The sequence below is a fragment of the Dipteris shenzhenensis genome, chromosome 18 (assembly GCF_047967505.1).
Source record: "Dipteris shenzhenensis isolate YYH24624 ecotype China chromosome 18, Dip_SZ_1.0, whole genome shotgun sequence".
Classification (NCBI taxonomy): Eukaryota; Viridiplantae; Streptophyta; class Polypodiopsida; order Gleicheniales; family Dipteridaceae; genus Dipteris; species Dipteris shenzhenensis.
The window spans coordinates 34,816,538-34,838,627 of NC_141613.1; the positions used below are offsets into that span (position 1 = coordinate 34,816,538).

The following is a 22,090-nucleotide window of genomic DNA, read 5'->3' on the forward strand; positions in this document are numbered from 1 at the left end:
ATGATATGCAGGGGACCGAGACAAACCTATGTACTATGAGATATGAGGACGGCATCATTGTCTTTTCACCAACAGTTTTGGTCCACTCAAAGAGTTTCTAGCACACCCTAATCAGAGACACGTGGCCATTTTCTCCTTGAGGCCAAGAGACAGAGATAAGCTCATATGAGCATAGAGGAGAGCACAAGAGGGACCGTCAAAGCCCAATCAGAGACTAATCACGAAATTTTTCTCTGGGGACCTAAGCCAGGGGCAGCAAGGGACTAGACGTAGCAAAGACCCACATTACACGACTCCACAAACTCAACCTCGGGTGGACACTTACATCAAGACCACAAACATCTCCTCTCTTAACTCTTTGACCTGGGGAGACAGACTGTGGGAGTGACAGTAGCACTTGTCAGACAATGAGCTTCCTCTTAGAGGCTACGGAGGAGGAGGGGCCCGAACAATGTATGCATGTTGATCAACCACATCGATCCATCACTAATTTCCTTCCTTGACAATGCCAGCCCTCACCACATCCAAAGCCACGATCAGACGAGCTCTACTTGTCTATTCTCAACTGACCAGTGGAGGTGGTCCCATAGACATCACGCACTACTCTAGTTTCGGATGGATGGTTGATTTGTTGGCCACCACCCAAGGGCCTCCCATCATTTCCCTTTACATTTGAGTTCTCTATCTTGCAGCCATAGTGCGATGTATTTATTTTCTTGTTTCAGACACCAGCCATGGGGTTTGGGTGCCTGTTTTTTGTGGCTCCATACTTAGTTCTCATTGTATTTGGGTTTTTCAGTCTCATAGACGGTTCATTCTTTCATAGACATCAATAAACTTTCTTTATTTTGTTCTCTACAATCAACATTCCACGCTTCCACCCAGTATTTAGGACAGGCACAAATATTGAGAGGCGCCTTGCTAGTTATGCCTTGAGTCTAACCAGTTCAGTCCACTTCTAAGTCATAATAGCTAATCAACGGAAGGTAATGTACCTAGGACAAAGGATGGTGGATGGGTCACCTTCTTCTCTCGCCTTGTTGTGCTTGACATGATCGGAGAGGACCTCGCATACCCACCAAGGCTGTTCAACACTAATTTACTGATGAACTCAAGGTATCTCTAGGTGTACATCCTTGTCCTTTGACATGTCACATGATCACCGACAACTCTCGCCATATGCAAATAGAAATAACAGAAGAGGATTTTGAAGAGGAAGTTGGCACAAAAGTAGAGCGAATGGCACTTTGGGAATTTTGCCTATCCACAGGAAGCATTTGCCCTACAGCGAGGACCCACTCTTTCAATGCATTCTTGGACTAAATGGGAGCTCTGGGCTCCTTGTCAGCTAAAATGGTGGAACTACGTTCTCTAGATGATTCTGAAGACAATCTTGTCAGTCCGAGGATGGCACAATGGAGATAGCCTAACTCACTCTCTCTCCTACTCACTACTATCTGAACTGAAAGAATAATGTTGAGTGAGTGTGAGAATCAGGGGGAGAGAATATAGTGGGCCTCCAAAGAGGGAAAATAAATATTGAACAATGTCTCGCCCAGAGGGCTGAATACAATTGTAAAGAAACAAGTAGTGTATAGAGGGAGAACCCTCACTACAAAGAGAACTAAAGACTACTGTATCGAATGAGGACTAGCTGAAGGAGGGCTAGAAGGGACTGCTGGGCTATTGCAAACTTCTCCTACCCTGATCCTTGTCCCAAAGTCTACTGATGGCTGAGGCTAGAAGCTCTGAAAGGTGGATGAAGAATGAGGCCAAGGGGCTGGCCTTATATAGGCTTCTGGGGAAAATTGACCGACCTAGTCGGCTGGTCAATGCCTATTGTTGACCAGGTTTTTTGACCTGCGCTGTCTTCCGAGGCTGCCTGGCATATTTTTTATGGCTCTACAACTGATAAGAAGCATGCCACGTGTGTGGATGCCCATAACATCTCCTGCTGAAATTAGGATGGGGGTATGAAGAGAGCCTCCCACTATGCTAGAGGGAGGTGGCTAGCTGTGATATTCCCAGCTCATGAATCTTGATCTGAATACCTAGCTCATAAATCCTGATCTGATGGAGCTGAATGCCAAGGTCTTCTACTCACTTCTGGTAAGGATACTTTCTATGGTGTAGTGACCCAAGACGATGCTCAATGCAATTTTCCTCTATGCATATTAGTGATAAGGATAGAGGAAGACTCGTTGTGAGGAAAGCATCTTGCACCTGCTGTAGTACTAGATCCTGCTGGGTCCTGACTTGAGCCCTCTAGTTTACTAAAATCAAAGGTCGAGGCAGAACACCTCTAAACCAAGAAATGAACTTGGACCCATGGCCTAGAATCTTGACATGCAAGCCTTGGTTCCAATAATCTTGTCGGACTCCAAACTGGTGCCCCCATCGTGTCCCCAAGATTATTTGATGCCTGAGTAGGTGCGACCCTGAGTGGCCGACTGTCTGCCCACCCTGATGTCTTCAAAGTGGCTGAAGAGACCTCCATGTTGCTCTCTATTTGCTGCCCCGAAAGTGCCATTGAAGGCAATGGAATCCGTCAACATAGGCCTACTTAGCTGCTTTGGGGACCTTTTGACCACCAATATGTCCATAGACCTGAAACATATTGGGAAACTGACAAGGCTCCCCCTTCTGCTGATCTTCAAGCTCCTCGATGACCACTGAGGTTGTCCCCGTAGGAGTTGAAGCTGTAGGTAAACCACTTGATGTGGCTCCTTCTGCTCTCGTATGCACCTTCGTAACCCCGTGGCTTGAAACTATGTGCATACCACTTGATTACTGTATGCAGCCCATGGAGAAAGTTGCTCGACTTCTGATTTTCCTCCAGCTGCAATTGTATAAACACCTGGGTGAACTTGTTGGTGTAATGATTCACTGTCTCATTATCCCCCTCGCGCATTTCATAGAACTGACTCTGAAGTCTATCCAAGCACTGAGGTGGCAAGAACCGTGATCGGATGTCTTTCACGAGTTCCATCCATCTATAAAGAGGTGCCGCCTCGGCTGCATCGTAGTGGTCCTTCCGCCACTTGAGCCACCACGTGACCACCTCGCCTATGAGGTGCATGGATGCTAGGATGCACCGTTCATTGTTGTTCGTAGGCACAACTAAAAAGTAACTTTCTGATTGAGCCATGAAGTCAATACTAAAGGTTCTTGCTTGCCGTCGTACGGGGACGAGCATTTTCTGAGCGAAATCTTCCGAGCGTCCGAGCGAAGGAAAAAAAAAGCTTCCAAATATGCATAAATATGGCAAAAATCAATCAGAAGAAAACATAGTTTCACTTAGAAATATGCAAAGTATTATAGCAATGCCTATTTTATACAAAAATCTTTAGGTGAATCTGTAGGAATGGTGAGAGCATAATGGGATGGCTTTTGAAGAAACCCACATGTAGAGTAGACTTCTCTATGAAAATTCCCTTATGATCCTTATTACAACTTTTACTTAATAGGGGGTGACATTGAAAACCCTCTCTCAACCTATCTTCATGAAAGAGTTTCTTCAAAGAAAACTCATTGAAGCAAGCCATCCAGGTAGTTTCGCCAGCGAAACCCCTTTGAAGCAAGTCTCCCAAGGTAGTTTCGCTGGCGAAACTATCTTGGACAGCACTTTTAAAAGTAACATAACTTTCATATCCAATGTCCAAATATAGTCATTCAACCACTCAAATTGATCGGAACACCCCATTTGAGCACATCTATGGAGTTATATTTTGGAAAATCTTTCATATATAGTATTAAATATTACATGTATTTTATGAGAGTGATATATAAGCCCAAGTTAATACTTATTTATAGTAATTTAAACTTCTTTAGAAACATGTCCATAAATATGCTATAAAAACACTAAAAAGATATTGCCATATGATATAAATGTGTTAATAAGTAATTATATATGCATAGTATTATTACATTGAGAGTGATTATGAGGAATGTTTCTTAAAGGAATCAACACTTTTTTAAGGTAATAACAGGGGTACAAAGGGATGTCTCTAAATAAGAAAATTATGTTGTGTAAAAATGAATGAGTGACTAGTCTGTATATTTTTATGATAAAGAGATCTAGTTCTAGTGAAAATAAAAGTGTAAAAACCATGTTTCCTAAAGAAAAACATTTTTAAAAATCTCTTGAAAAACACGCTCGGATAAACCTGCTCATAGGTTTTTGCTCGTAAAATTGACGCATCCCCGTCGTACTAAGTGAAGTTGAGCTCCCACGAAAAGAATGATTCACGGGCTCTCTCCCTTTCCTCCCCATGTGGTCGAGTAGAGAGATGAGGAGTTGCCGGGCCCGTTCTTCCTTCTCCTCCCAAGCACTATGCTTCTGTTCTCCTTCTCATCCCAAGCGGTATGCTCTCTGAGCTCCCTAGCCTCCTGAGCCTCGCGATCCCAGAGTTCCTTCGCTTTTCGAGCCTCACGATCTCGAAGTTCCTTGGCTTCTAGAGCCTCACGATCTCAGAGTTCCTTGGCTTCCAGAGCCTCACAATCGCATTCTTCTTTTGCCTCCGCAGCTCGCGTTCTCTGGCGGCCTATTCACAATCGTCCGGCATTTGGACTCTTGGACACTTGTTGCTGCATCTGCCTCTAGTCTGCATCATGGCGATCGTGGTAGACATCGGAGCTTCTGTAGGATTCTACATGGTAGGGTTTGGGAAGCGGATCCCTCATCCCCCGTGTTGGACTTCACAATTACACTCGTGGTGTCCTTTTCGGATCTTGTCTGTGCCATCAAAAATTGGGGCTGTCCCTAAACTAGCCCTCCCTATCTCAGGAAAGAAAATCTGAAGCTCTGAAACCAATGTAGCAGGGAGGTAGCCTAACTCAATCTCTCTCCTGCTCACTACTATCTGAATTGAAAGAATAATGCACTCAAGACACAAGTGAAACTGTGGTGTGAGTGTGAGAATCAGGGGGAGAGAATATAGCGGGCCTCCAAAGAACAATGTTTGGCCCAGAGGGCTGAATATAACGGTAAAGAAACAAGTATGTATAGAGGGGGAACCCTCGTTACAAAGAGAGAACTAAAGACTGTTGTACCGGACTGAACCGGATGAGTACTAACTGAAGGAGTGCTGGAAGGGGCTGCTGGGCTGCTGTAGACTCTCTTGCCCTGATCCTAGTCCCAAAGGCTGTGGTTGAGGCTAGAAGCTCTCGGAGGTGGATGAAGAATGAGGCCAAGGGGCTGGCCTTAAATAGGCTTTTAGGCCAGATTGACCGACCTGGTTGGCTGGTCAACACCGATCAATGACCAAGTTGGTTAAAAGTTAATGTTGACTAAAAAATCAACTCTTTGTTTTTTACTTGCGCTGTCTTTTGAGCCTGCCTGGTGGTATTTGCTGGCCCTGTGACCAATAGGGAGCATGCCACAGGTTGTGGATGCCCGTAACAATAGCACATAGACTTTGCCTAGGTGACTGCTTTATGACAAGATGGTCTTTGGTTCCTGCAATGATCCACGCATGTACCAAAAGATGGCTACTGGGACCCCCATTGTGCCCATGCAGATTTCAAGCTAATCATGACTCACCCATGACGCAAGGTATGGCAAGATATACTCGACACATGGCGTTCTTTTTATATTTATATATTTAGATATCTACATAAATTCCCTCCGTATCTTCCTTTATTCCCATGCCTGCTTAGTTTCTTCTTTATTTATTGTTTTATTGATTAATCCATTCATTTGTTTACTTAGATGTGTGTGTCTGTGCATGTTTGCTCCCATAGATGTATATATTTATGGATATATGTTTATCTAGATTCTATATGTGTATTTATGGATATACAAAGCACAGCTATATAGTCTTTATACATATACATGCGGTATACTTAATAAGTATAAGACATTTAGATACACATTTGTATTGAAACCAATTACGTTCCCTCCAGCTCCCTTTTTCCAAGTACTTTGTCTGCCTTTGAAAGTGTATTTACGGAAGCTAACCTTCTTCGCTGAAGCTGTTTCTCCATACTGTATTTCTCCACTTGTTGAGGGATTTTCCTGATGGAGCCTTGAGCTTGCTAGCCTAGTCATAGGATCACCAGATAAGGTAATTCCATGACTTGGGAGTGCCTCTTGCAATGCTGAAGGTTTGTCATTCTCCAAACTCCGTGTTTTGTCCTTTTGTAAGATCGGCTCAGTCTCCTTCAACTTTGCAGCTTTCATGGATCTATTATGCAATATACCAAAAGATGGTGATATGGAAAATCCCTTGGCCACATCGTGCAACAGTTCTGATGAGTCTTTTGTTGTTTGCCTGTGTTTTTTGAAGGTCTTGGGTTTTACAACACTTGGAAAGCTCGTAGGACTTTCTATGCTTTTGTCAGGAACTTGGTTGGGCCTTTTCAGTCCTGATACTTCTGGCTTAGTCCGGTGCTCTTGATAATGCACTTTTTTTGCCAAGAGTCCCAGTTCTTCCGATTCACTGGCCCTCCTTTCATCTGACTGCCAAGCACCAATGGATCCTTTAGCATTGATGACAATTCCGAATAACTCATGAGGTGCACAAAAATACCTCATTTCATAAATAATTTTGCCCCAAACATTTCATGTAAGTTATGGAATGGCACGTACTTTCCCACCTTCTGCAGCCCGCTGTGCAGCCTCTTCTGAGATAGCAGAGTGCGTTTTGTGCATGCCCGAAGTACCAGAATCTCTTTCATGCAATCGCTTGCTGCTTCCACTTGAGATCCATTCAGGCTTGTTGAAAACAACTAAAAGCAATGCCAGTTTCAAGACTTTCGCATTTACAATTGACAGTAATTAGGAAATGAAATTTGTGAGAGGCTACAGAGTAAAAGTTACCATCACATCCAAGTACATCAACGATCCCCTCTACATTCGAAAGTTTCTGTCGATCAACATTATATATCCTGTAGAAGAAGTAATCAGCCTGCTTAAGATCATCTTCAGATGGTTGCTTGTTCCGAATATCCTTGCAGGTGCACAAAACCTTGCATTTCCTGTGAATAGAATCCTGATATGGCCACAGGAAATAACAATAGAAAGATCATTCCTGATAAATCATAAATTAAGTGTTTCTCATTGTTCAAAGAGGATTTCTATCAGACAAACCTTAACTTTTTGACTACAGGAAACATTAGCCCCAAAAAAAAAACTACAAAACTAAACTAATAAAGAAACAAGAAAATCAGCACCCAAGAATGCTTGGAAAAATCTTGTAGCAAACGATGTGTGATAGAGAACTTATAATCAAAACATCACCGTGCAACATGGCTACTTAATTTCTTTCTATCATGTTCTACCTTATGTGTTCTAACTACACGTCGACAGATTCCCCTTTGATGAGTAGTAGTTGCAACAGGACCTTCCCCAAAACACTTTGAGAGGCAAATTTGTTCAAATGGACGCTCCCCTTACATGACATTGCTTGCCTTTTATGAGGAGTTTGATAGTTCTGGCAATGCCTCCGTTCAAGTCTCTCCCAAGCTCATTCACAATGCTGAAAGGAGATTGAGAGGCAACTTCTCCCCTGCCATCCACCAGGTTGCAATCCAAATGGGAAGATACTTGCGCAGCCTGCAAGAATATCCATCGCCTCTTCCCGATTTCGTCCAAGCTGTGCTTAGAACTGTGAAACACACCTCCTCCCAAACTTGCTGAATATAGACGGTGAGCCTATTGGAAAAGTGAGTAATGAACTCTGAAATTAGTTCATGAAATCACTGGTAATTGTGGTTAGGATTATTAAAAGGTTCAACATAGTAGTAGTTAGACCTTAGGTCCTAGGTGGAGCTTTCAATAAATAACGCCACGTGTGATACACCTCTATTGGAACTTTTAATAATGGTTACAGATTTTTAAGGGGCCACATGAGGAGACATACGCTCACATGCATCCATCATGGATGAAGGGGATGGGTGCCACATGGCACCATATCACTCGTCAACTTAGGTGGCTTTGCCATGTGTCATGCAAGCATGTCAACCATTCAAGTGCTAGTGTTGCATCCATGCATGTGCAATCTGAATGGGCACATTGCGTCAGTGCCATAGGAGGGAACCTAACCGTTCAAGAGGTCAAACTAACAACAAAGAACTGTTGAGAAGAGGCAAAGAAAGTAGCACAGTGTCCTATAGACATATATATAGGAAGAAATTTTTGTCTAAATGTGCCTATTTTCACTAAATCCCGAGAAGATGTACAAGAAAAACAGGTCAACCAAAGATTTAAAAGAATAATGTGAGAAGGTCAGTATGTTAATGACACATCTAACCAGTTGTCTAAGCATGTTGAGAAGATGCCAGATCCACAAAACTTGCTCTACTTTTCAAGAGCTCACCAAATTTGTAAGCAACTTTGTGACCATGCTCTCATAGGAAGAGAAGACTTCCACCTTGACACAGCGTAACGGTTACCCCATTATTGAGGAAATCAGAAGGCAAAGAAAAGAAATTACATAATTGAGATAATGTCGCCTTAATGACTAAAAATAGATCCAACCCCCTTGCAATATCATGCAGGAGAAGCAGATTTGTCAAGACTAGCCACGAAAAACCAAAAATGGTTATATGTCTATAAAACACCAACGGACAATATAATAATTGTGAAATCACCATGACAACAAGAAACCCAAGAGAGAGGATCCTTGCTATCATTGTGGGAAGCCTTGCCATCGTGCTCTTATTTGCCTTTTATATTGCAAAGCTTTAGCAATATCAAAGCCCAATAAGTCTCGATGCAACGATGAGTCATGCATTATTGACTCGGGGGCTATTAGTCATTTCACTCCTCATAAAGAGGGGTTCTGTCATCTTGAAAAAGGAAATGACGACAACCATATTGAGCTAAGAGACTCGACACTTCATCACATCAAGAGTCTATTAGATAAATTGTGTGGGATGTACATTATTTTTTGAATGTTCAATACTCAAAACCACTAAACAAAATAACTAAAAGTTACAACCCCTTATTTGTTAAAGTTTTAGCATGATACATGATGAATGTCTAGGCCAATCATTGTTGAAATTTTGGCATGGTAGGGGCTGACATTACGGCATAATACTTATGCTTATGCATATGCTGAGTTTTGCTTACCCATGGAGCATGACAAATTAAACAAAAAAACTTGAAATGGACTAAACTTTAAGACATATGATAGAACAATATGTCCAATTCAAGGTTAATGCCCTAGACAAGCTTCTAGTGTCTGAAATTGGGTTGCAGATATAGACTTATATAATTAACTTAACTTTTAAAATTAAATTTCTCAACCAAATAAGAGAGCAGCCCTCTGGCATGGAAGGTTTATCCACTTGAGCATACTATGAACCCGAAAGACTTTATAAACCTATCTCATTTATGGTGACAAAAGATGACATGCACAAGGGATGTATCATCAGGAGGACACAGAGATGAAATTTCCCCCAAGAAAGCTTCAAGGACAAATGATATCTTTGAATGATTCATTAAAAACTATGTTGTCCACTTAATGTCAGATCCTTAGGTGAAACATTATATTTTCTATGTTGTCCACTTAATGTCAGATCCTTAGGTGAAACATTATATTTTCTTACATTCATAAACAATTATTTAAGAGAGACATGAGTATACTTCCCAAAAGATAAATTCACTTCCTGGAAAAAAAATCCAAGACCCTAAAATATTTCAAGGAGTTTGTTGCCATGGTTGAAAACCAAACTGGGAAACAATAAAGGCCCTCAAATCAAATAAAGGGGCAAACAAAACGATGTTGTACTTTAGGTGAGAAACCAAGAGTATGCTAGAAAACATACCTAGCTATCTTTTCGGGCTGAAAAAATAAGCACAACCACATTCATCTATAACCACAGTGTAATTGAAGCGATCTAAACAACATCATGAAGAGACTTTTACTAGCAAAATGCCTAGAATTGATCATGTAAGGATATTTGCATACATGGCTTATGTCCATATCGCATATGCCAAAAAAAGAAAATTGACATTAAATCAATAAAAGGAATCTCCGATGGCTTTAGTGATGATCACAAGCTTATAGGATTTGGAATTCTAATGCAGAAAAAACAATATAAGAGGATGTAATTTTTGACGAAGGAGATGAAGAGCTTTCATCTAAAGCTATAGTGAAGAAAAACCTAAGTCTTATAATTTGTCTAGGAGGTATTACAATCCTATTAAAGAGGCAAATTCTAGATGAACCCTTCACAAGGAGAGTCTTAGAAGATCTATTAGGGTACAGGATGCTCTTGATGGCTCAAAGTGTGTTACACTTGTCTGACAGAGATCCCGAGGACTAGTAACCCAAGTGCTACCACTGAGGAAGATGGAACCAAGCCATGTGACCCCAAGTACTCAGGAAGAGCAAGCAAAGGCCACACTGATAGGTTAAAAAATGTAGAAGGCTTTTTTGCACAGCATGTATATAGGGGGTAGACACTTAGATGTACACAGCTAGTGTAGCTAGGGGCTTTTGGTCTAGTGTGTGTTTTTTTCCCCAAAAAAAATGGACTTATGTAAATATTCCAAGTTATGGAAATATGTTTTGCAGGGACTCCTATGGGAGATAATGAGTCGCAGTGTGGGTGCACCAGGCACTCCAAAGCATCATGGTATCCAATGTCACATGGTGTGCTTTTGGGATGACATGTGTCTATCGTTGTTATCTGTCGTCATGCGTCGAGTCCATCTTGTTGTGAGTCATATGAACATCCATGTGATGGAATGGGGTTAATTTGGTGTGGTCAAATGTGGGCATTCATGCATTAAATGCCTTGCATAAAGTTTGTGTGTAGGGGTGGTGCCTAAGGTCTAAGATCTGTGGTGTAATTGTCTTCGCCTAAGTTTTTGAGAAGAAAGTGGGAGAGTTGTATATCGATATGATGATGTGGCTGGAAATCAGGACTACATGCATGTTGCATGCAAGATGGCTACGTGATTCTCCATGCTTCTCGATTGTGAAGTTGGCGATGGTACGTGGTGATGGGATTGAAGGAGAGTTCCAAACTTTGGATCAAAGAAGGAAAGGAGAGCATTTGCTGGATCGCCAGGGAGATATGCAAGAGAGATCGTTCAAGACAAGAATTGTGGAAGAGGAGCAATCAACTTGGTGTGAAGTGTGGGTTGTACGCACACAGGAGCTCCAGGGGGGTCGTTTTGGATCGAGGAAGCTGAACCGTACGCTGGAGTAAGGTCTTTCTACTGATTGAAGAGCCAGGCTACTTGGTTGGCGACACAACTAGCGACTGGAGAAGCTAATTGATCACGTATGGGCCCCATCCCTTGATGCGAGCAACTTGCAAGGCTCATGCAAACTCAAGTCAAGGCCCCCTTGCTGGTCGAGAATTCTGATAGAAGGCCTTGTTGCCCATTGGTCCACGCTCATTGGCCACGAGCTGCTCGAAGAGGATCTGGTTTCGGAAGTAGTTGGCGAGCTGATGTACGGGCTATTGATTGTACGGACTCTTGCTTGCATGATGGTTGTGGAGAAGATGTCCTTCTATTGGTTTACATTAGCTAGAGAATAAGCTTCAATTGATGCTTCGGAATGGTTAGGAGCTCACATGCGCTTCTCAAACATGGCTCTTGGCTGTGAGTTGTTTTGGAGAGCTATTACAGGCGAGGAGATATACGGTTGTTGTTATCAGAGAGATGCAATTGTGGTTTTTTCCCCCCCTTTGAAATGCTATCATTTACTCCTTTGGGCACGTCAGTAGTTTAGTGGGCATTTGAGGATTGGTAAGGGAGTTGTTTGATCCTGTGTGATTGCTTCTAGTCAACTTTTGTGTGAGATTACCTTGAGTCCTTGTGCTCTGGATACCTGTGCATATGCTCTTTCTACACGATCTCCACACTATGTTACTAATCCCGTTGGTGTCTCTTCTCATTTTCAACTCGAAGTTATATTTGGTAATTGTGAAAAGTCTAAGTTAGTAAGAAGATGAAGGTTGTCTTCCATGCCTATGGGCTTGTCTATGTGAAGATTGAATGAGAGCAGACCTTTTTTTTTTAGTGAAGAAGCTTGGTCATACTTGAGTCACGCTATGATTGCGTAGTTGCCAGCCGAAACGAAAACAAAAAAAACGGAGTTTTCGGCCCCCGACGAAACGAAAATGGAAGAAACAGCAATATGATACAATTTATGTATTAAAAATTATTTTTTATACATAATATAATTATCAATAGAGTACAAATCATACATAATACCGTTATCTTTACTTGAAGCATCATTCATGCTTCTATGATTCTAAATTCCTATGATGATTGATCTATCTCGTATCATCTATTATCCATGAATGATGCTTCAACAATCAATATGTGTCATGAACTAAGTTCTAAGTTCCAAGTTCTAACAAGTTTGAAGTTATCACAATCTGAAGTTTGAGAGGGAGGATGGAGAGGTGAGAGGGAGGATGGAGAGGTAGAAGGAGGATAGAGAGGTAGAAGGAGTCGGAGGAGGAGGATGAGAGGTAGAAGGAGGATGGAGAAGTAAGAGAGGAGAGGTAGTGGAGGGATGGAGAGCAAGCTGAGGATGGAGAGCAACTGCCAGCCTGCACGATGGAGAGGATGGAGAGCAGGCTGCAGCCTGTAGGGTGGAGAGCAGCCTGCAGAATGGAGGGATGGAGAAGAGAGCAAGGTGCGGGTGCCAGGGCCCAGGAATCAAAGATGGAGAGGCTGGAGAGCAGCAGGATGAAGAGCAGCAGCACAGGAGGTGGCGGAAACGACGACAGGGGGCGAAGAATCAGGGGAAAACGTTTTAATCAAAAGAGGGCAAAAAACAATTTCAAAAGAGAGCCAACCACCCCTAACAAAACAACCCCCCTACGCAAAACCACACACCACCAAACAAACAAAAAACCCCCAAAAAAAAACAGGTATAAACGGCATCGTTTCCGTTTCCTGGCAAGAAACGGCCATTTCTTGCAACTATGTATGATTGCTTGAGAGCAATCCAACTATTCCCCTCTCTTTTTGTTATCAATGTTGGGTGGCCAATCCTTGGCAGGGTTTTTACAAGATTCCACGGCCGAGTTCTAGAGTCCTAGGTTGCTTACGTCTTGAGTCTAAGGTAGAACAAGCTTATACTCGCCCTCTTACTAGTGTTGTAGTTTGAGTCCAAGTGGAGCCTTGCAGCTCTGAGTAAGTGTGGTACCTCAAGCCAAGGCGAGTGCCTGTGGCTCCAGTCGTGTGAGTGGATTGTAACTATGGCTATTTGTAACAGGCCGAGACCTTTTGGTAATACAAGTATTGGATATGGCAGCTTGACTGTCCATCACATACTTACAATGACTCGTATCACCCTTGCGCAAGCTAATCTGCCCGTCTTCATGTGGTTTTTCCCACGCAGCACAAAACCCCCCGTGTTAGTTCTCGACGTCTAACTTAAGTACGTCCCGCACACCAGGCAACCCACGAGTGCAAGAAAGGGCATCTTCCACCCAAGCACTAGCATTGTTTGCATCTGAGTACAATGTTAACTAGTCAACCAAGAGGTGAGAGGAAAAAAACATCAACAAACTGCATACCCTACATCAATTCCACTATGTAGAGGGACACTTCATACTTAGAAGTATCCATGATACTGATAACTTCCAAGAGTTTACAAAAGGCGAGAGTGGCACATCAAAATCACCCTGCGATGCATAGGGTACTCCTCCTTTAACAAAAGTTAACCTACCACTTTGCCAGTCAATTTGGACATTCAACTTATGCAACCATTCTTTCCCTAGAATTACATTCACTCTCTCTAAATTCATTAATATGAAGTCTAGATCTCTGGAATAATTTGTATGGTGAGAGGAACCTGTGTCAAATGTCGATGCCAAATCTACAAGAAGGACAAAAGTTGAAAAATGTGCATGAACTATAAAAAGTTAAACAAAGTTATAATCAAGAATAGATATCCTCTTCCTCGAGCAAATGACTTGATTTATATGTTGCAAGGAGCTCCCTATTTTAAGAAGATTGACCTTCACACTCGTTACCACAAGAAATGCATAGCTGAGGAAGACATTTATAAGACAGCATTCCGAACTAGGTACGGTCATTATGAGTTCTTAGTACCTAGCACTCCTTTTTGGACTCATGAATGCTCCTGTGACCTTCCCTTAGACTATAAACGATATCTTTTGTGAACACTGAGGAAATTGGTAGTCACACTCTTGGATGATATCATGGTATACAGCCATTATCTTGACAAGCATGTCAAGCATCTCCACATTGTGTTAGACACTAAGGCCTAAGAAGCTGTATGTGAAAGAGTATAAGAGTGACTTCTTTCGTAAAGAACTCTTTTACGTTGAGCATGAGATTTTGAAGAGGGCATGACCATGAGAGGATCCAAAAGGTATTAGTTTGGCCCGTTCCTCAAATAGTAAGGCAACTTCATGTGTTCCTACGAGTCAATGTCTTTCTTAGGAAGTCAATGAGGGATTGTACAATGCGTTCCTAGGATTTAATGTCTTTCTTAGGAAGCGAATGAGGGATTATCCAAAGCTAATCATTCCTTTGGCGAAACTCCTTAAGGGACATGAACTTCGGTCCAATAGTCCTATCTCTTGGAATGATAAGCTTGATACAGTTTTACTCTCAAGCTTAGGGTGAAGGAAGCACCCGCTTTGGCTTTACTGGATCCCAACCTACCATTCGTGGTCAAGGCTAATGCTAGTAATTTCGTGTTATACGCAACCATATTCCAAGAGGACCGACCTGTAGCTTTGACAGTAAGAAGCTAGATGACAATCAAGTCGGTCACCTCCTCAGAAAAAGGAATTATATGCGGTCATTTAAACATTGAAAACTTGGAGACATTATCTATATGGAGCTAAGATTGTTGTATTGACGGACCAAAAGTTATCGAATACATGTTTGATAGGCCTAAGTTGAGGGGAAGGGAGGCGGCATGGTTGGCTAAATTGATGCAAGATTTTGAAACGAAGATTAGAAATTAGAAGGGTAGCTTGAATAAGATTGCCAATGCTTTGAGTCGCATTCGTGAGGTGAACTTTGAGTTTTACCGAGATAGGAGTTGACATGTATGATTCCCTAAGAGGGCTATGTAGGACCAACAATCATTTCGATCGGTATTGGCAACACATCCAACAGGGAGCTCCACAAAAATAGACCAAGACTCAAGGATTATACAATGTGTTCAAGTGGTGGATGGTGGATGGTGGGTGGTCACTTCTATTTTTGGAATGGCTGTGGCTCCGAAATGGAAAGATTTGTGTTCCTAATGACGCATAGGTTAGGAAAAAAATCTTATATGAATGTCATGATGCTCCAACTACAGGTCATCTACAAATTCAGTGAACCTATGCCTTGGTAAAACCAATGTTTAACTCACCTAAGATGAAGGGCCGAGATTACTGACTCTGTGGTACAATGCTTGCAGTGTCGAGTATATAAGGTAAAACGTCTTAGGATTAGAGAATTGTTGCATCCTCTAGACATCCCTAGAAGTAAATGGGGGAGTATTTTCATGGACTTCGTTGTAGGATTACCATGGACTCAGCCAGGGCGGCATGATGCTATATAGGGAGTGTTGGATAGATTGATGAAGATGGCTAGATTTTTACCTACAAAGACAATAGTAAGGGCTACTAAGCTGGCTCACCAGTTCGTTGAGCAATTGTTTATGTTGTACATATTGCCTTGTGACATAGTCAGTGACAAAGATTCAAAGTTCTCTGAGCAAGTTTGGCAGGAAGTATTTAAGAAATTATCATCCTGGGCACGTTTGGCACTTTGAGTATGAGTTCCACTTATCATCCTGAGTCTGATGGCCAAACACAAAGGGTGAATCAGTCTTGGAAGATTTACTTCGAGCATACTTCTCCAAGAGGCCATGTGACTGCGAGAAGTACATCCCAATGGTGGAATTTGGCTACAATCATGCTAAGTATACTGCTACTACTTTTAGTCCATTTATGTTTTTACACAGATACCAACCGAAGTCCCTTGTGACAGTTGGATTGACGGGTGTCCAGCTGAATACAGCTAAAGATTTCTTATAGAATATGCAAGAGATGTTAGTGACTTCACGAGATCAGGAGTGCTCAAGGATAGAGCATGATTTTATGCTGATAGACAGCGTTTGCCCCATAGAATATTCTGTCATTGAGATACCATCCGCCTGCACTGCAGTTAGTACACCTAATTCAGCTCGTCGTAAAATGAAAGGACCCTTCTAATCTTGAAAAAGATTAATGAGGTTGCATATAAAACTAGATTGCCTGCACATGTAAAAGTTCACCCGGTCTTTCATGTCAATAGATTGAAACATGTGTTCGGGGCTGGAGACAATCTTGTTTCAACCTAAGTTCCACATGGACCTAAAAGAGTTATTGATTTCAAATCAGGGAAAGAAAACTTACAAGTAAGTTGATTCCAAAATTCAAAGTGGAAGGATAGGTCTGAGGATTTAACTTGGGAGCCAATTTGCTAGTTTGCAAAAGAACTTTCGCAAATTCGTTTAAGAGTAAATGCTTAAAAGAGGGGAAGAATGCTATGCACCTAGACGCTAATCCTCGGATTAGAGGACCTAATCCAGTAGGGTTGGGGGCCCTAGGAGTAAGGGAAGCAGGCTAACATCGGACTAGAGAGCTTGAACACAAGCAAAGTGCGAGCTGGCTATGTTTAGCTAGGACGCTTTTCAAAAGAAAGATGCTCTTCTATATAAGAGTGGCCAAGGCTATTGTATTGGCATACCCCACTGGACGGTCTGTTCTGCATCTTGCACCTAGAATCCTGCCTTCTACATGGCATTTCACGAGATGTTGTGCCAATGGTTCCTTGGGCACGAGTTCTGGTGGTATGTGATGCCACAGCTATGGGCATAGGCTTGTGGGAGTCTCATCTCTAGTCCACATGCTCAGGGGTGGCTGAGAGGTGAGTCGCCTGCTGATCTCTATTGTGTTTTGCTGATTGTGCTTGGACTGTGTTTAGGGTTAGATCCTGGTGGGGATTCAACAGACAAGAATAATATCGTCACGAAAGAGACAAGATGACCAACATGACATTTTTGACGTTTCAAAATCTAGTGCAAAAATATATTCCAGCATCTACTCCTTAAAATCTCAAAAATAGTGCTATCTGTTTTCAGCTGCCAAACCTTAACCTGCAATGACTAAATCTATAACTTCTCAGAACCTACTTATTAGTCCTCCTCGCAATATGCAATTTGGTACAGCTTGGTTCTCTTTCCATGGACATTAAATAGCCAAAAGAAGTAGCAGGAAAGCATAACGGACAAGACCATGAAAGAGAAAAAGACAATAGAGACAAGCTGACTCAAGAAACAAAACGCCAAGCCCAATGAAGCACATTCTCAAAATAAGAGTTCTGCTAGCTTGGTCATTTTAGCTCATTCCTGCAAACAGTTTTCTGTAAAGCATCAAGAAACCCATGTGGCAAAGACTGCATTTGCATTGAAAACATATATGGAAATTCCATGGAAGCTTCCCCCGATGCACTTAATGTAGGATTGAAATCTGAAAAATATCTTGCAAGGAAATTTTGAGATGAAGAAAAGACCACATCACCAAGTTTACCAAATCTTCCCATCTTACCAATTTATTTTCATTTGTGACACCTTTTCCTTTCCCAAAACATAAAAACAACTCCTTGGATGCCTCTTCTAATACATGTCCTTGCAGAGAATGAGGCAGTTCATCCCGTCGAAGATACCACCGAATCAGTGCCATTTTTCTTCCACTCACAATATCCTCCCAAAGCTTCATGATCTTGCCAACATGAGGTTCAGGCTCATTTTCATCATGTAGCAGGACATTATCATAAAGGCGGTACTCCTCATCTTCATAGAAAAAAGAGTAGTAGAACTTCTTCTTCTTATTTAGTGTTCGTTTAGCCTCACCCCACATAAATTCATCATCACTATCAAGATTAGCCATCGAATGCATAAGTAAAAAACATGCTATATAGGCATGATCACCATAGTGCCCTGCAGCAAGAAAACATGATGCTTCATTAGCCCGCCTTTCCATTGATATAAAAAAAACTCCATATATATTGGTAAATGAAAATCTTTCATCCTAAAAGGTGCATATATATCTCATAGCAGCACCAGACTTAATTCCTACTTACCTTTTACGCAGCATACAACTAAGTGAGAAAACAAAGATACAAAAAATTCAAGGCATCAGCCTAGAAACCACAAAATGGAACAGTAAGGCCATTACAACCATTCTGATTCTGAAAAACTAGAAAGCGTGGCCATACTCATGCTTTGTCCAGTTTCAAATTTCATACCCCCGGTGAATACAAAACCCAGTGAGAATCAGACCATTTTTTATAGTCTTGGCAAATACATTTTTTACAGCAGTGGTTTCCTTCAAATTATTTGACACCATTGACATTACAGCTAGTGACCACCTTGTTGCATGCCAACAGAGAATCAGATCATATGAGATAAAGTTTCCTGGCTTGATTTAACTAAAGTGGCCTTAAAGAACAGCAATCTGAGCATGAGATTTATGGGCCCATCCTTCTGAAATCTTCACGGAAAGACTAAAAAGTATGCAATAAGCTCTTTCATAAAGATGCACAATGTCAGATTTAAAAATATGTAACAGATGGTGCAATCAAATCAGGCTTGTGCGAGACCTATTGAAACAGAAGATACAATTATACAACTGTGCAATATAGTAATCCACCTTCCACATGCCACAGGCCCTACAGCCTTTTAATTACAACATTAGTTCACACCAGGCTTGCACGAGACCTCTTGAAACAGAAGATGGCAATTATACAACCGTGTAAATGGCAATCCGGCCGTCCCACAGACTGTTGGGACTTAGCAGTCACCTCCCCACCTATGAGCCCCCAAAATGAGGAGGGCATGGGGGAGGATGACTTGCAGTAGTGAAACTTGAAACCTGAAGAGTCCTGAGGGAGGCCACATGGGCTAAGAAAGAGGAAGACACGGGGGCTAAACAGAGACTGGAAAAGAAGAATGAGTGCTGCCATGTGGGCAGCATGTAAAGCTGCCACAGGCAGCCCATGGGGCCATATCAGAGGACTGCCACATAACCAGCATGCAGGCTGCCACATTGGCAGCGGGGCCAGTGAAAGGGGCAGCCGACAAGGGCTGCCATAGGCCTGTTTATAGGCAGGAGCAGTTGGCAGAGGCCAAGGGCTAGTCGGATCTGTGACAGTTGACAGATAACAGCAACAGGCTGGAATGACGTCCATACAGGCAGGGTCACGCACAATCAGGGCAGTTGGCCTGGTCCTGATCAGCTGCTGCAGCGAACAGGTACACCAGTGAATAATCTAGTTGGCCAGATATAAGGGCTATCAAACCTTGTGTATGGAATCTAATAGCCCTGCTATCCACAATATCAGATCAGTCAACAGTACAGAGCAAGGACAAAAAGATGTCAGGTCAAAGGAACAGTTGGTGGCTGATGTCAGCAAAGTATGTCAGCTTTCAGTCCCTGCAAGTCAGCAGTACAGTAAGGCAGCGATTCAAGGACTGCCATGTGGATGTGCAGCAGACAGACAGGTGCAACAGTTACCCGACTGCCATGTAGCAGGTCAAGCTTGGTCAAGTCCTTGCAGACCCAGCTTGGTGGCACGTGGCAGGGTCGGCAGCTTGTCAGTACAGTGGGGTCATTCTATGGCAGTTTGCAGGCCACAGACAGAGTCAGCCCCTCAGCAACGGCATTCCTATATAAAAGGACATTTTACCCTCATTCGAGGAGCATCCAGGATAGCAGGAGCCCCAATAGCTCCAGTAGCAGCCCCCTCAGCAGTCGCAGTAGAAGTACCATCAGCTTCAGGATTGGCACCAGCTCCAGCAGCAGACAGCTCAGCAGTTCCAACAACATAAGATGCAACAGCTCTATCCACCACAGGCCAGTAGCACCATTCAGTCCTCAGCAGACCCCATCTCTTCAACAAGAACAATCCTCTCATGGGGCGGTTCTCCCATAGCCTCTATAGCATAGCCTCAGCCATGGACAGTCTCATAACTTCAGCATAGCCATTCAGTGGGGACTCAGATGCATGCCCTCTTCAACGAGGAGACCAAGGCTTGTACAAAGGGTATTGCTGGTGATTGACATGCCAACATAAGGAATAAAGATGGTAGCTAGAGTAATCATGATGTCCACTGTAGCTAGCCATGCAGAAAATGCTACAGAAATTATGGCAAGACCTGGGAACAAAAGTCACGATGGAGAAGTACGAAATGCAGGAATATCTTAGGGAGGATTCTCAACGTTCAAAAGGCACATAATCTGCAGAATAAGAACAGGGTGAACAGCCAGACTCCATTCAGAGCATGATCATTGAGTTTTTCCAGCCAGACAGCATGGACCAGCATGGCTCAGGGAGATGACGGATCCAAGGACCAAAGCAAGAGACACAGTAAACTCCCCAACAGGTTGAGGCACAAATCAGAATAGGGGGCCTTCCCACCATGCTTAGGAGATCAGAGGCACGGCCGACAGGAGTGACAATGGCACTCGCCATCAGTGCTCTATTACAGGCTTTATGCCGCCGCCGCCTCATACTTCATCGACACCCTCTTAGACTTGACCTCTCACCAGCTTCTAGATGATCATCACAATGCTGCCAGCTCCCATCTTGCCAATAAGCTCAGAGATTGCTTTGTGTATTGGTGTCTTTATGATTATGGCTATTTGTATTCGTCATGGGTGTTGATGCCCACTTAGAGGCTCCACCCTTTCAGCTCACTGTATTAGGTTCTTTTAGTCTCATACACCCTTCGGTCTTTCGAAGACTTTTAATACTCTCTCTCTCTCTCTCTCTCTCTCTCTCTCTCTCTCTCTCCCCAAGCTTGTGGCATTGTCCCTCGCTGCTCCCCCCTCGCTGCTCCTCCCGCACTGCCGCTTGCTGCTGCTGCTGCTGCTGCCACTGCTCCTCCCGCTGCTGCTGCTGCTGCTGCGTCTCCCACTGCTGCTGCCGCTGCCCCTCGCCCGCTGCCTCCCTCCACCTAGGCTCCTTGCCTCTGCCTAGGCTCTCCGCCCCCGCCCCCGCCCCCACCCAGGCCTCTCTGCCTCAGCCTCCCGCCTAGGCCTCTCTGCCCCTGCCTAGGCCGCTTCGCCACTCCTGCCTGCAGCTCCCCGCTATGCCACCCCACCTGCAGCCCCCACTAGCCCCTACGCTCCTCCACACCTCCCTTCCGCCCCTCCACCTAGGCTCCCCACCCCTCCGCCTAGGCTCTCTGCTCCCCCCCTCCCTCCTGCGTCGTCTCAGTACCTCCCTCCCGCGCAGCCTCACCCCCCCTCGTGGCAGCTCGCTACTGCGCCGCCTCAGCCCCCCTCCCACCTCTGGCTGCCTCTCCACCTCTACACCTCCTCCCTCCCCCCTTGCAGCTCCTCCTCTACACCTCCTCCCTCTCGCTGCTCTCTCCCACCCGCAGCACTTCCTACCCGCCTCCGACTACCCTCCTTGCCCTGGGTGTGCCTTCCGCCATAGGGGGGGGGGGGAGCCTGTGCTCCCGCTCGCGATTGTGCACTAAGACCTGCACCAAGGGGACACATATCAGTCCAAAGAAATGGGAAAAGCCAAGAAAGAGACGGACAAAGCCAAGAAAGATGACGACGACAACAAAAAAAAGCAACCAACCACTGAAACTTGAGGATGTGAACACGCGCTACAACTGCAGTGGACTCGAAGTTGACAACAAAGCAAAGGTGGGTCCCACCTCAGCCTCAGCTTCAACCTCTATCTCTACTTCGACTTCAGCCCCCGCTTCAGCCTCAGTTCCCCAGCCTCAGCTCCCTCTATCTCTACTTCGACTTCAACCCCCGCTTTGGTCTCAGTTCTAGTCTCAGCTCCCTCCACATCCTCACTTTCGACTTCAGCTTCCACTTCAGCACTAGTTTCAGCTACAGCCTCTACATCCCCAGCTACAGCTACAGCCACTATCAGTGACATACTCATACCCATGGCGTCAGTTGCTTCCTTCCCTTCCTCTTCTGTTACAGCTCTCTCACCGCTTATGACACCTACTTCAAAGGTGTCATACACTGCTCCGCATTACACCTCAACCTTTCTCTCCCCTCTCCCTCTCAGTCAGCCCACGCTATCACATCCCATTGGGACTGCCTCATCCATTCCGCTATCATC

At 43.7% G+C, this 22,090-nt stretch overlaps 1 protein-coding gene across 3 annotated transcripts in view; it reads right to left on the reverse strand.

Annotated features, from left to right (window-relative positions):
- The window catches only part of LOC147891155 (protein ANTI-SILENCING 1-like), a 68,247-nt gene that overhangs the window by 28,945 nt on the left and 17,212 nt on the right, over nucleotides 1–22,090 (reverse strand). For all 3 annotated transcript variants that reach the window (XR_015542609.1, XR_015542608.1, XM_087389569.1), the window contains 4 exons: nucleotides 17,542–17,933; nucleotides 6,821–6,992; nucleotides 6,590–6,729; nucleotides 5,960–6,460 (listed from right to left, as the gene is read on the reverse strand). Coding sequence is in view for 1 of the 3 variants with exons in the window: in XM_087389569.1 (XP_087245695.1) it covers nucleotides 5,960–6,460; nucleotides 6,590–6,729; nucleotides 6,821–6,992; nucleotides 17,542–17,933 (1,205 nt within the window). In the remaining 2 variants the exon portion in view is untranslated. The remainder of the gene's footprint in view (nucleotides 1–5,959; nucleotides 6,461–6,589; nucleotides 6,730–6,820; nucleotides 6,993–17,541; nucleotides 17,934–22,090) is intronic.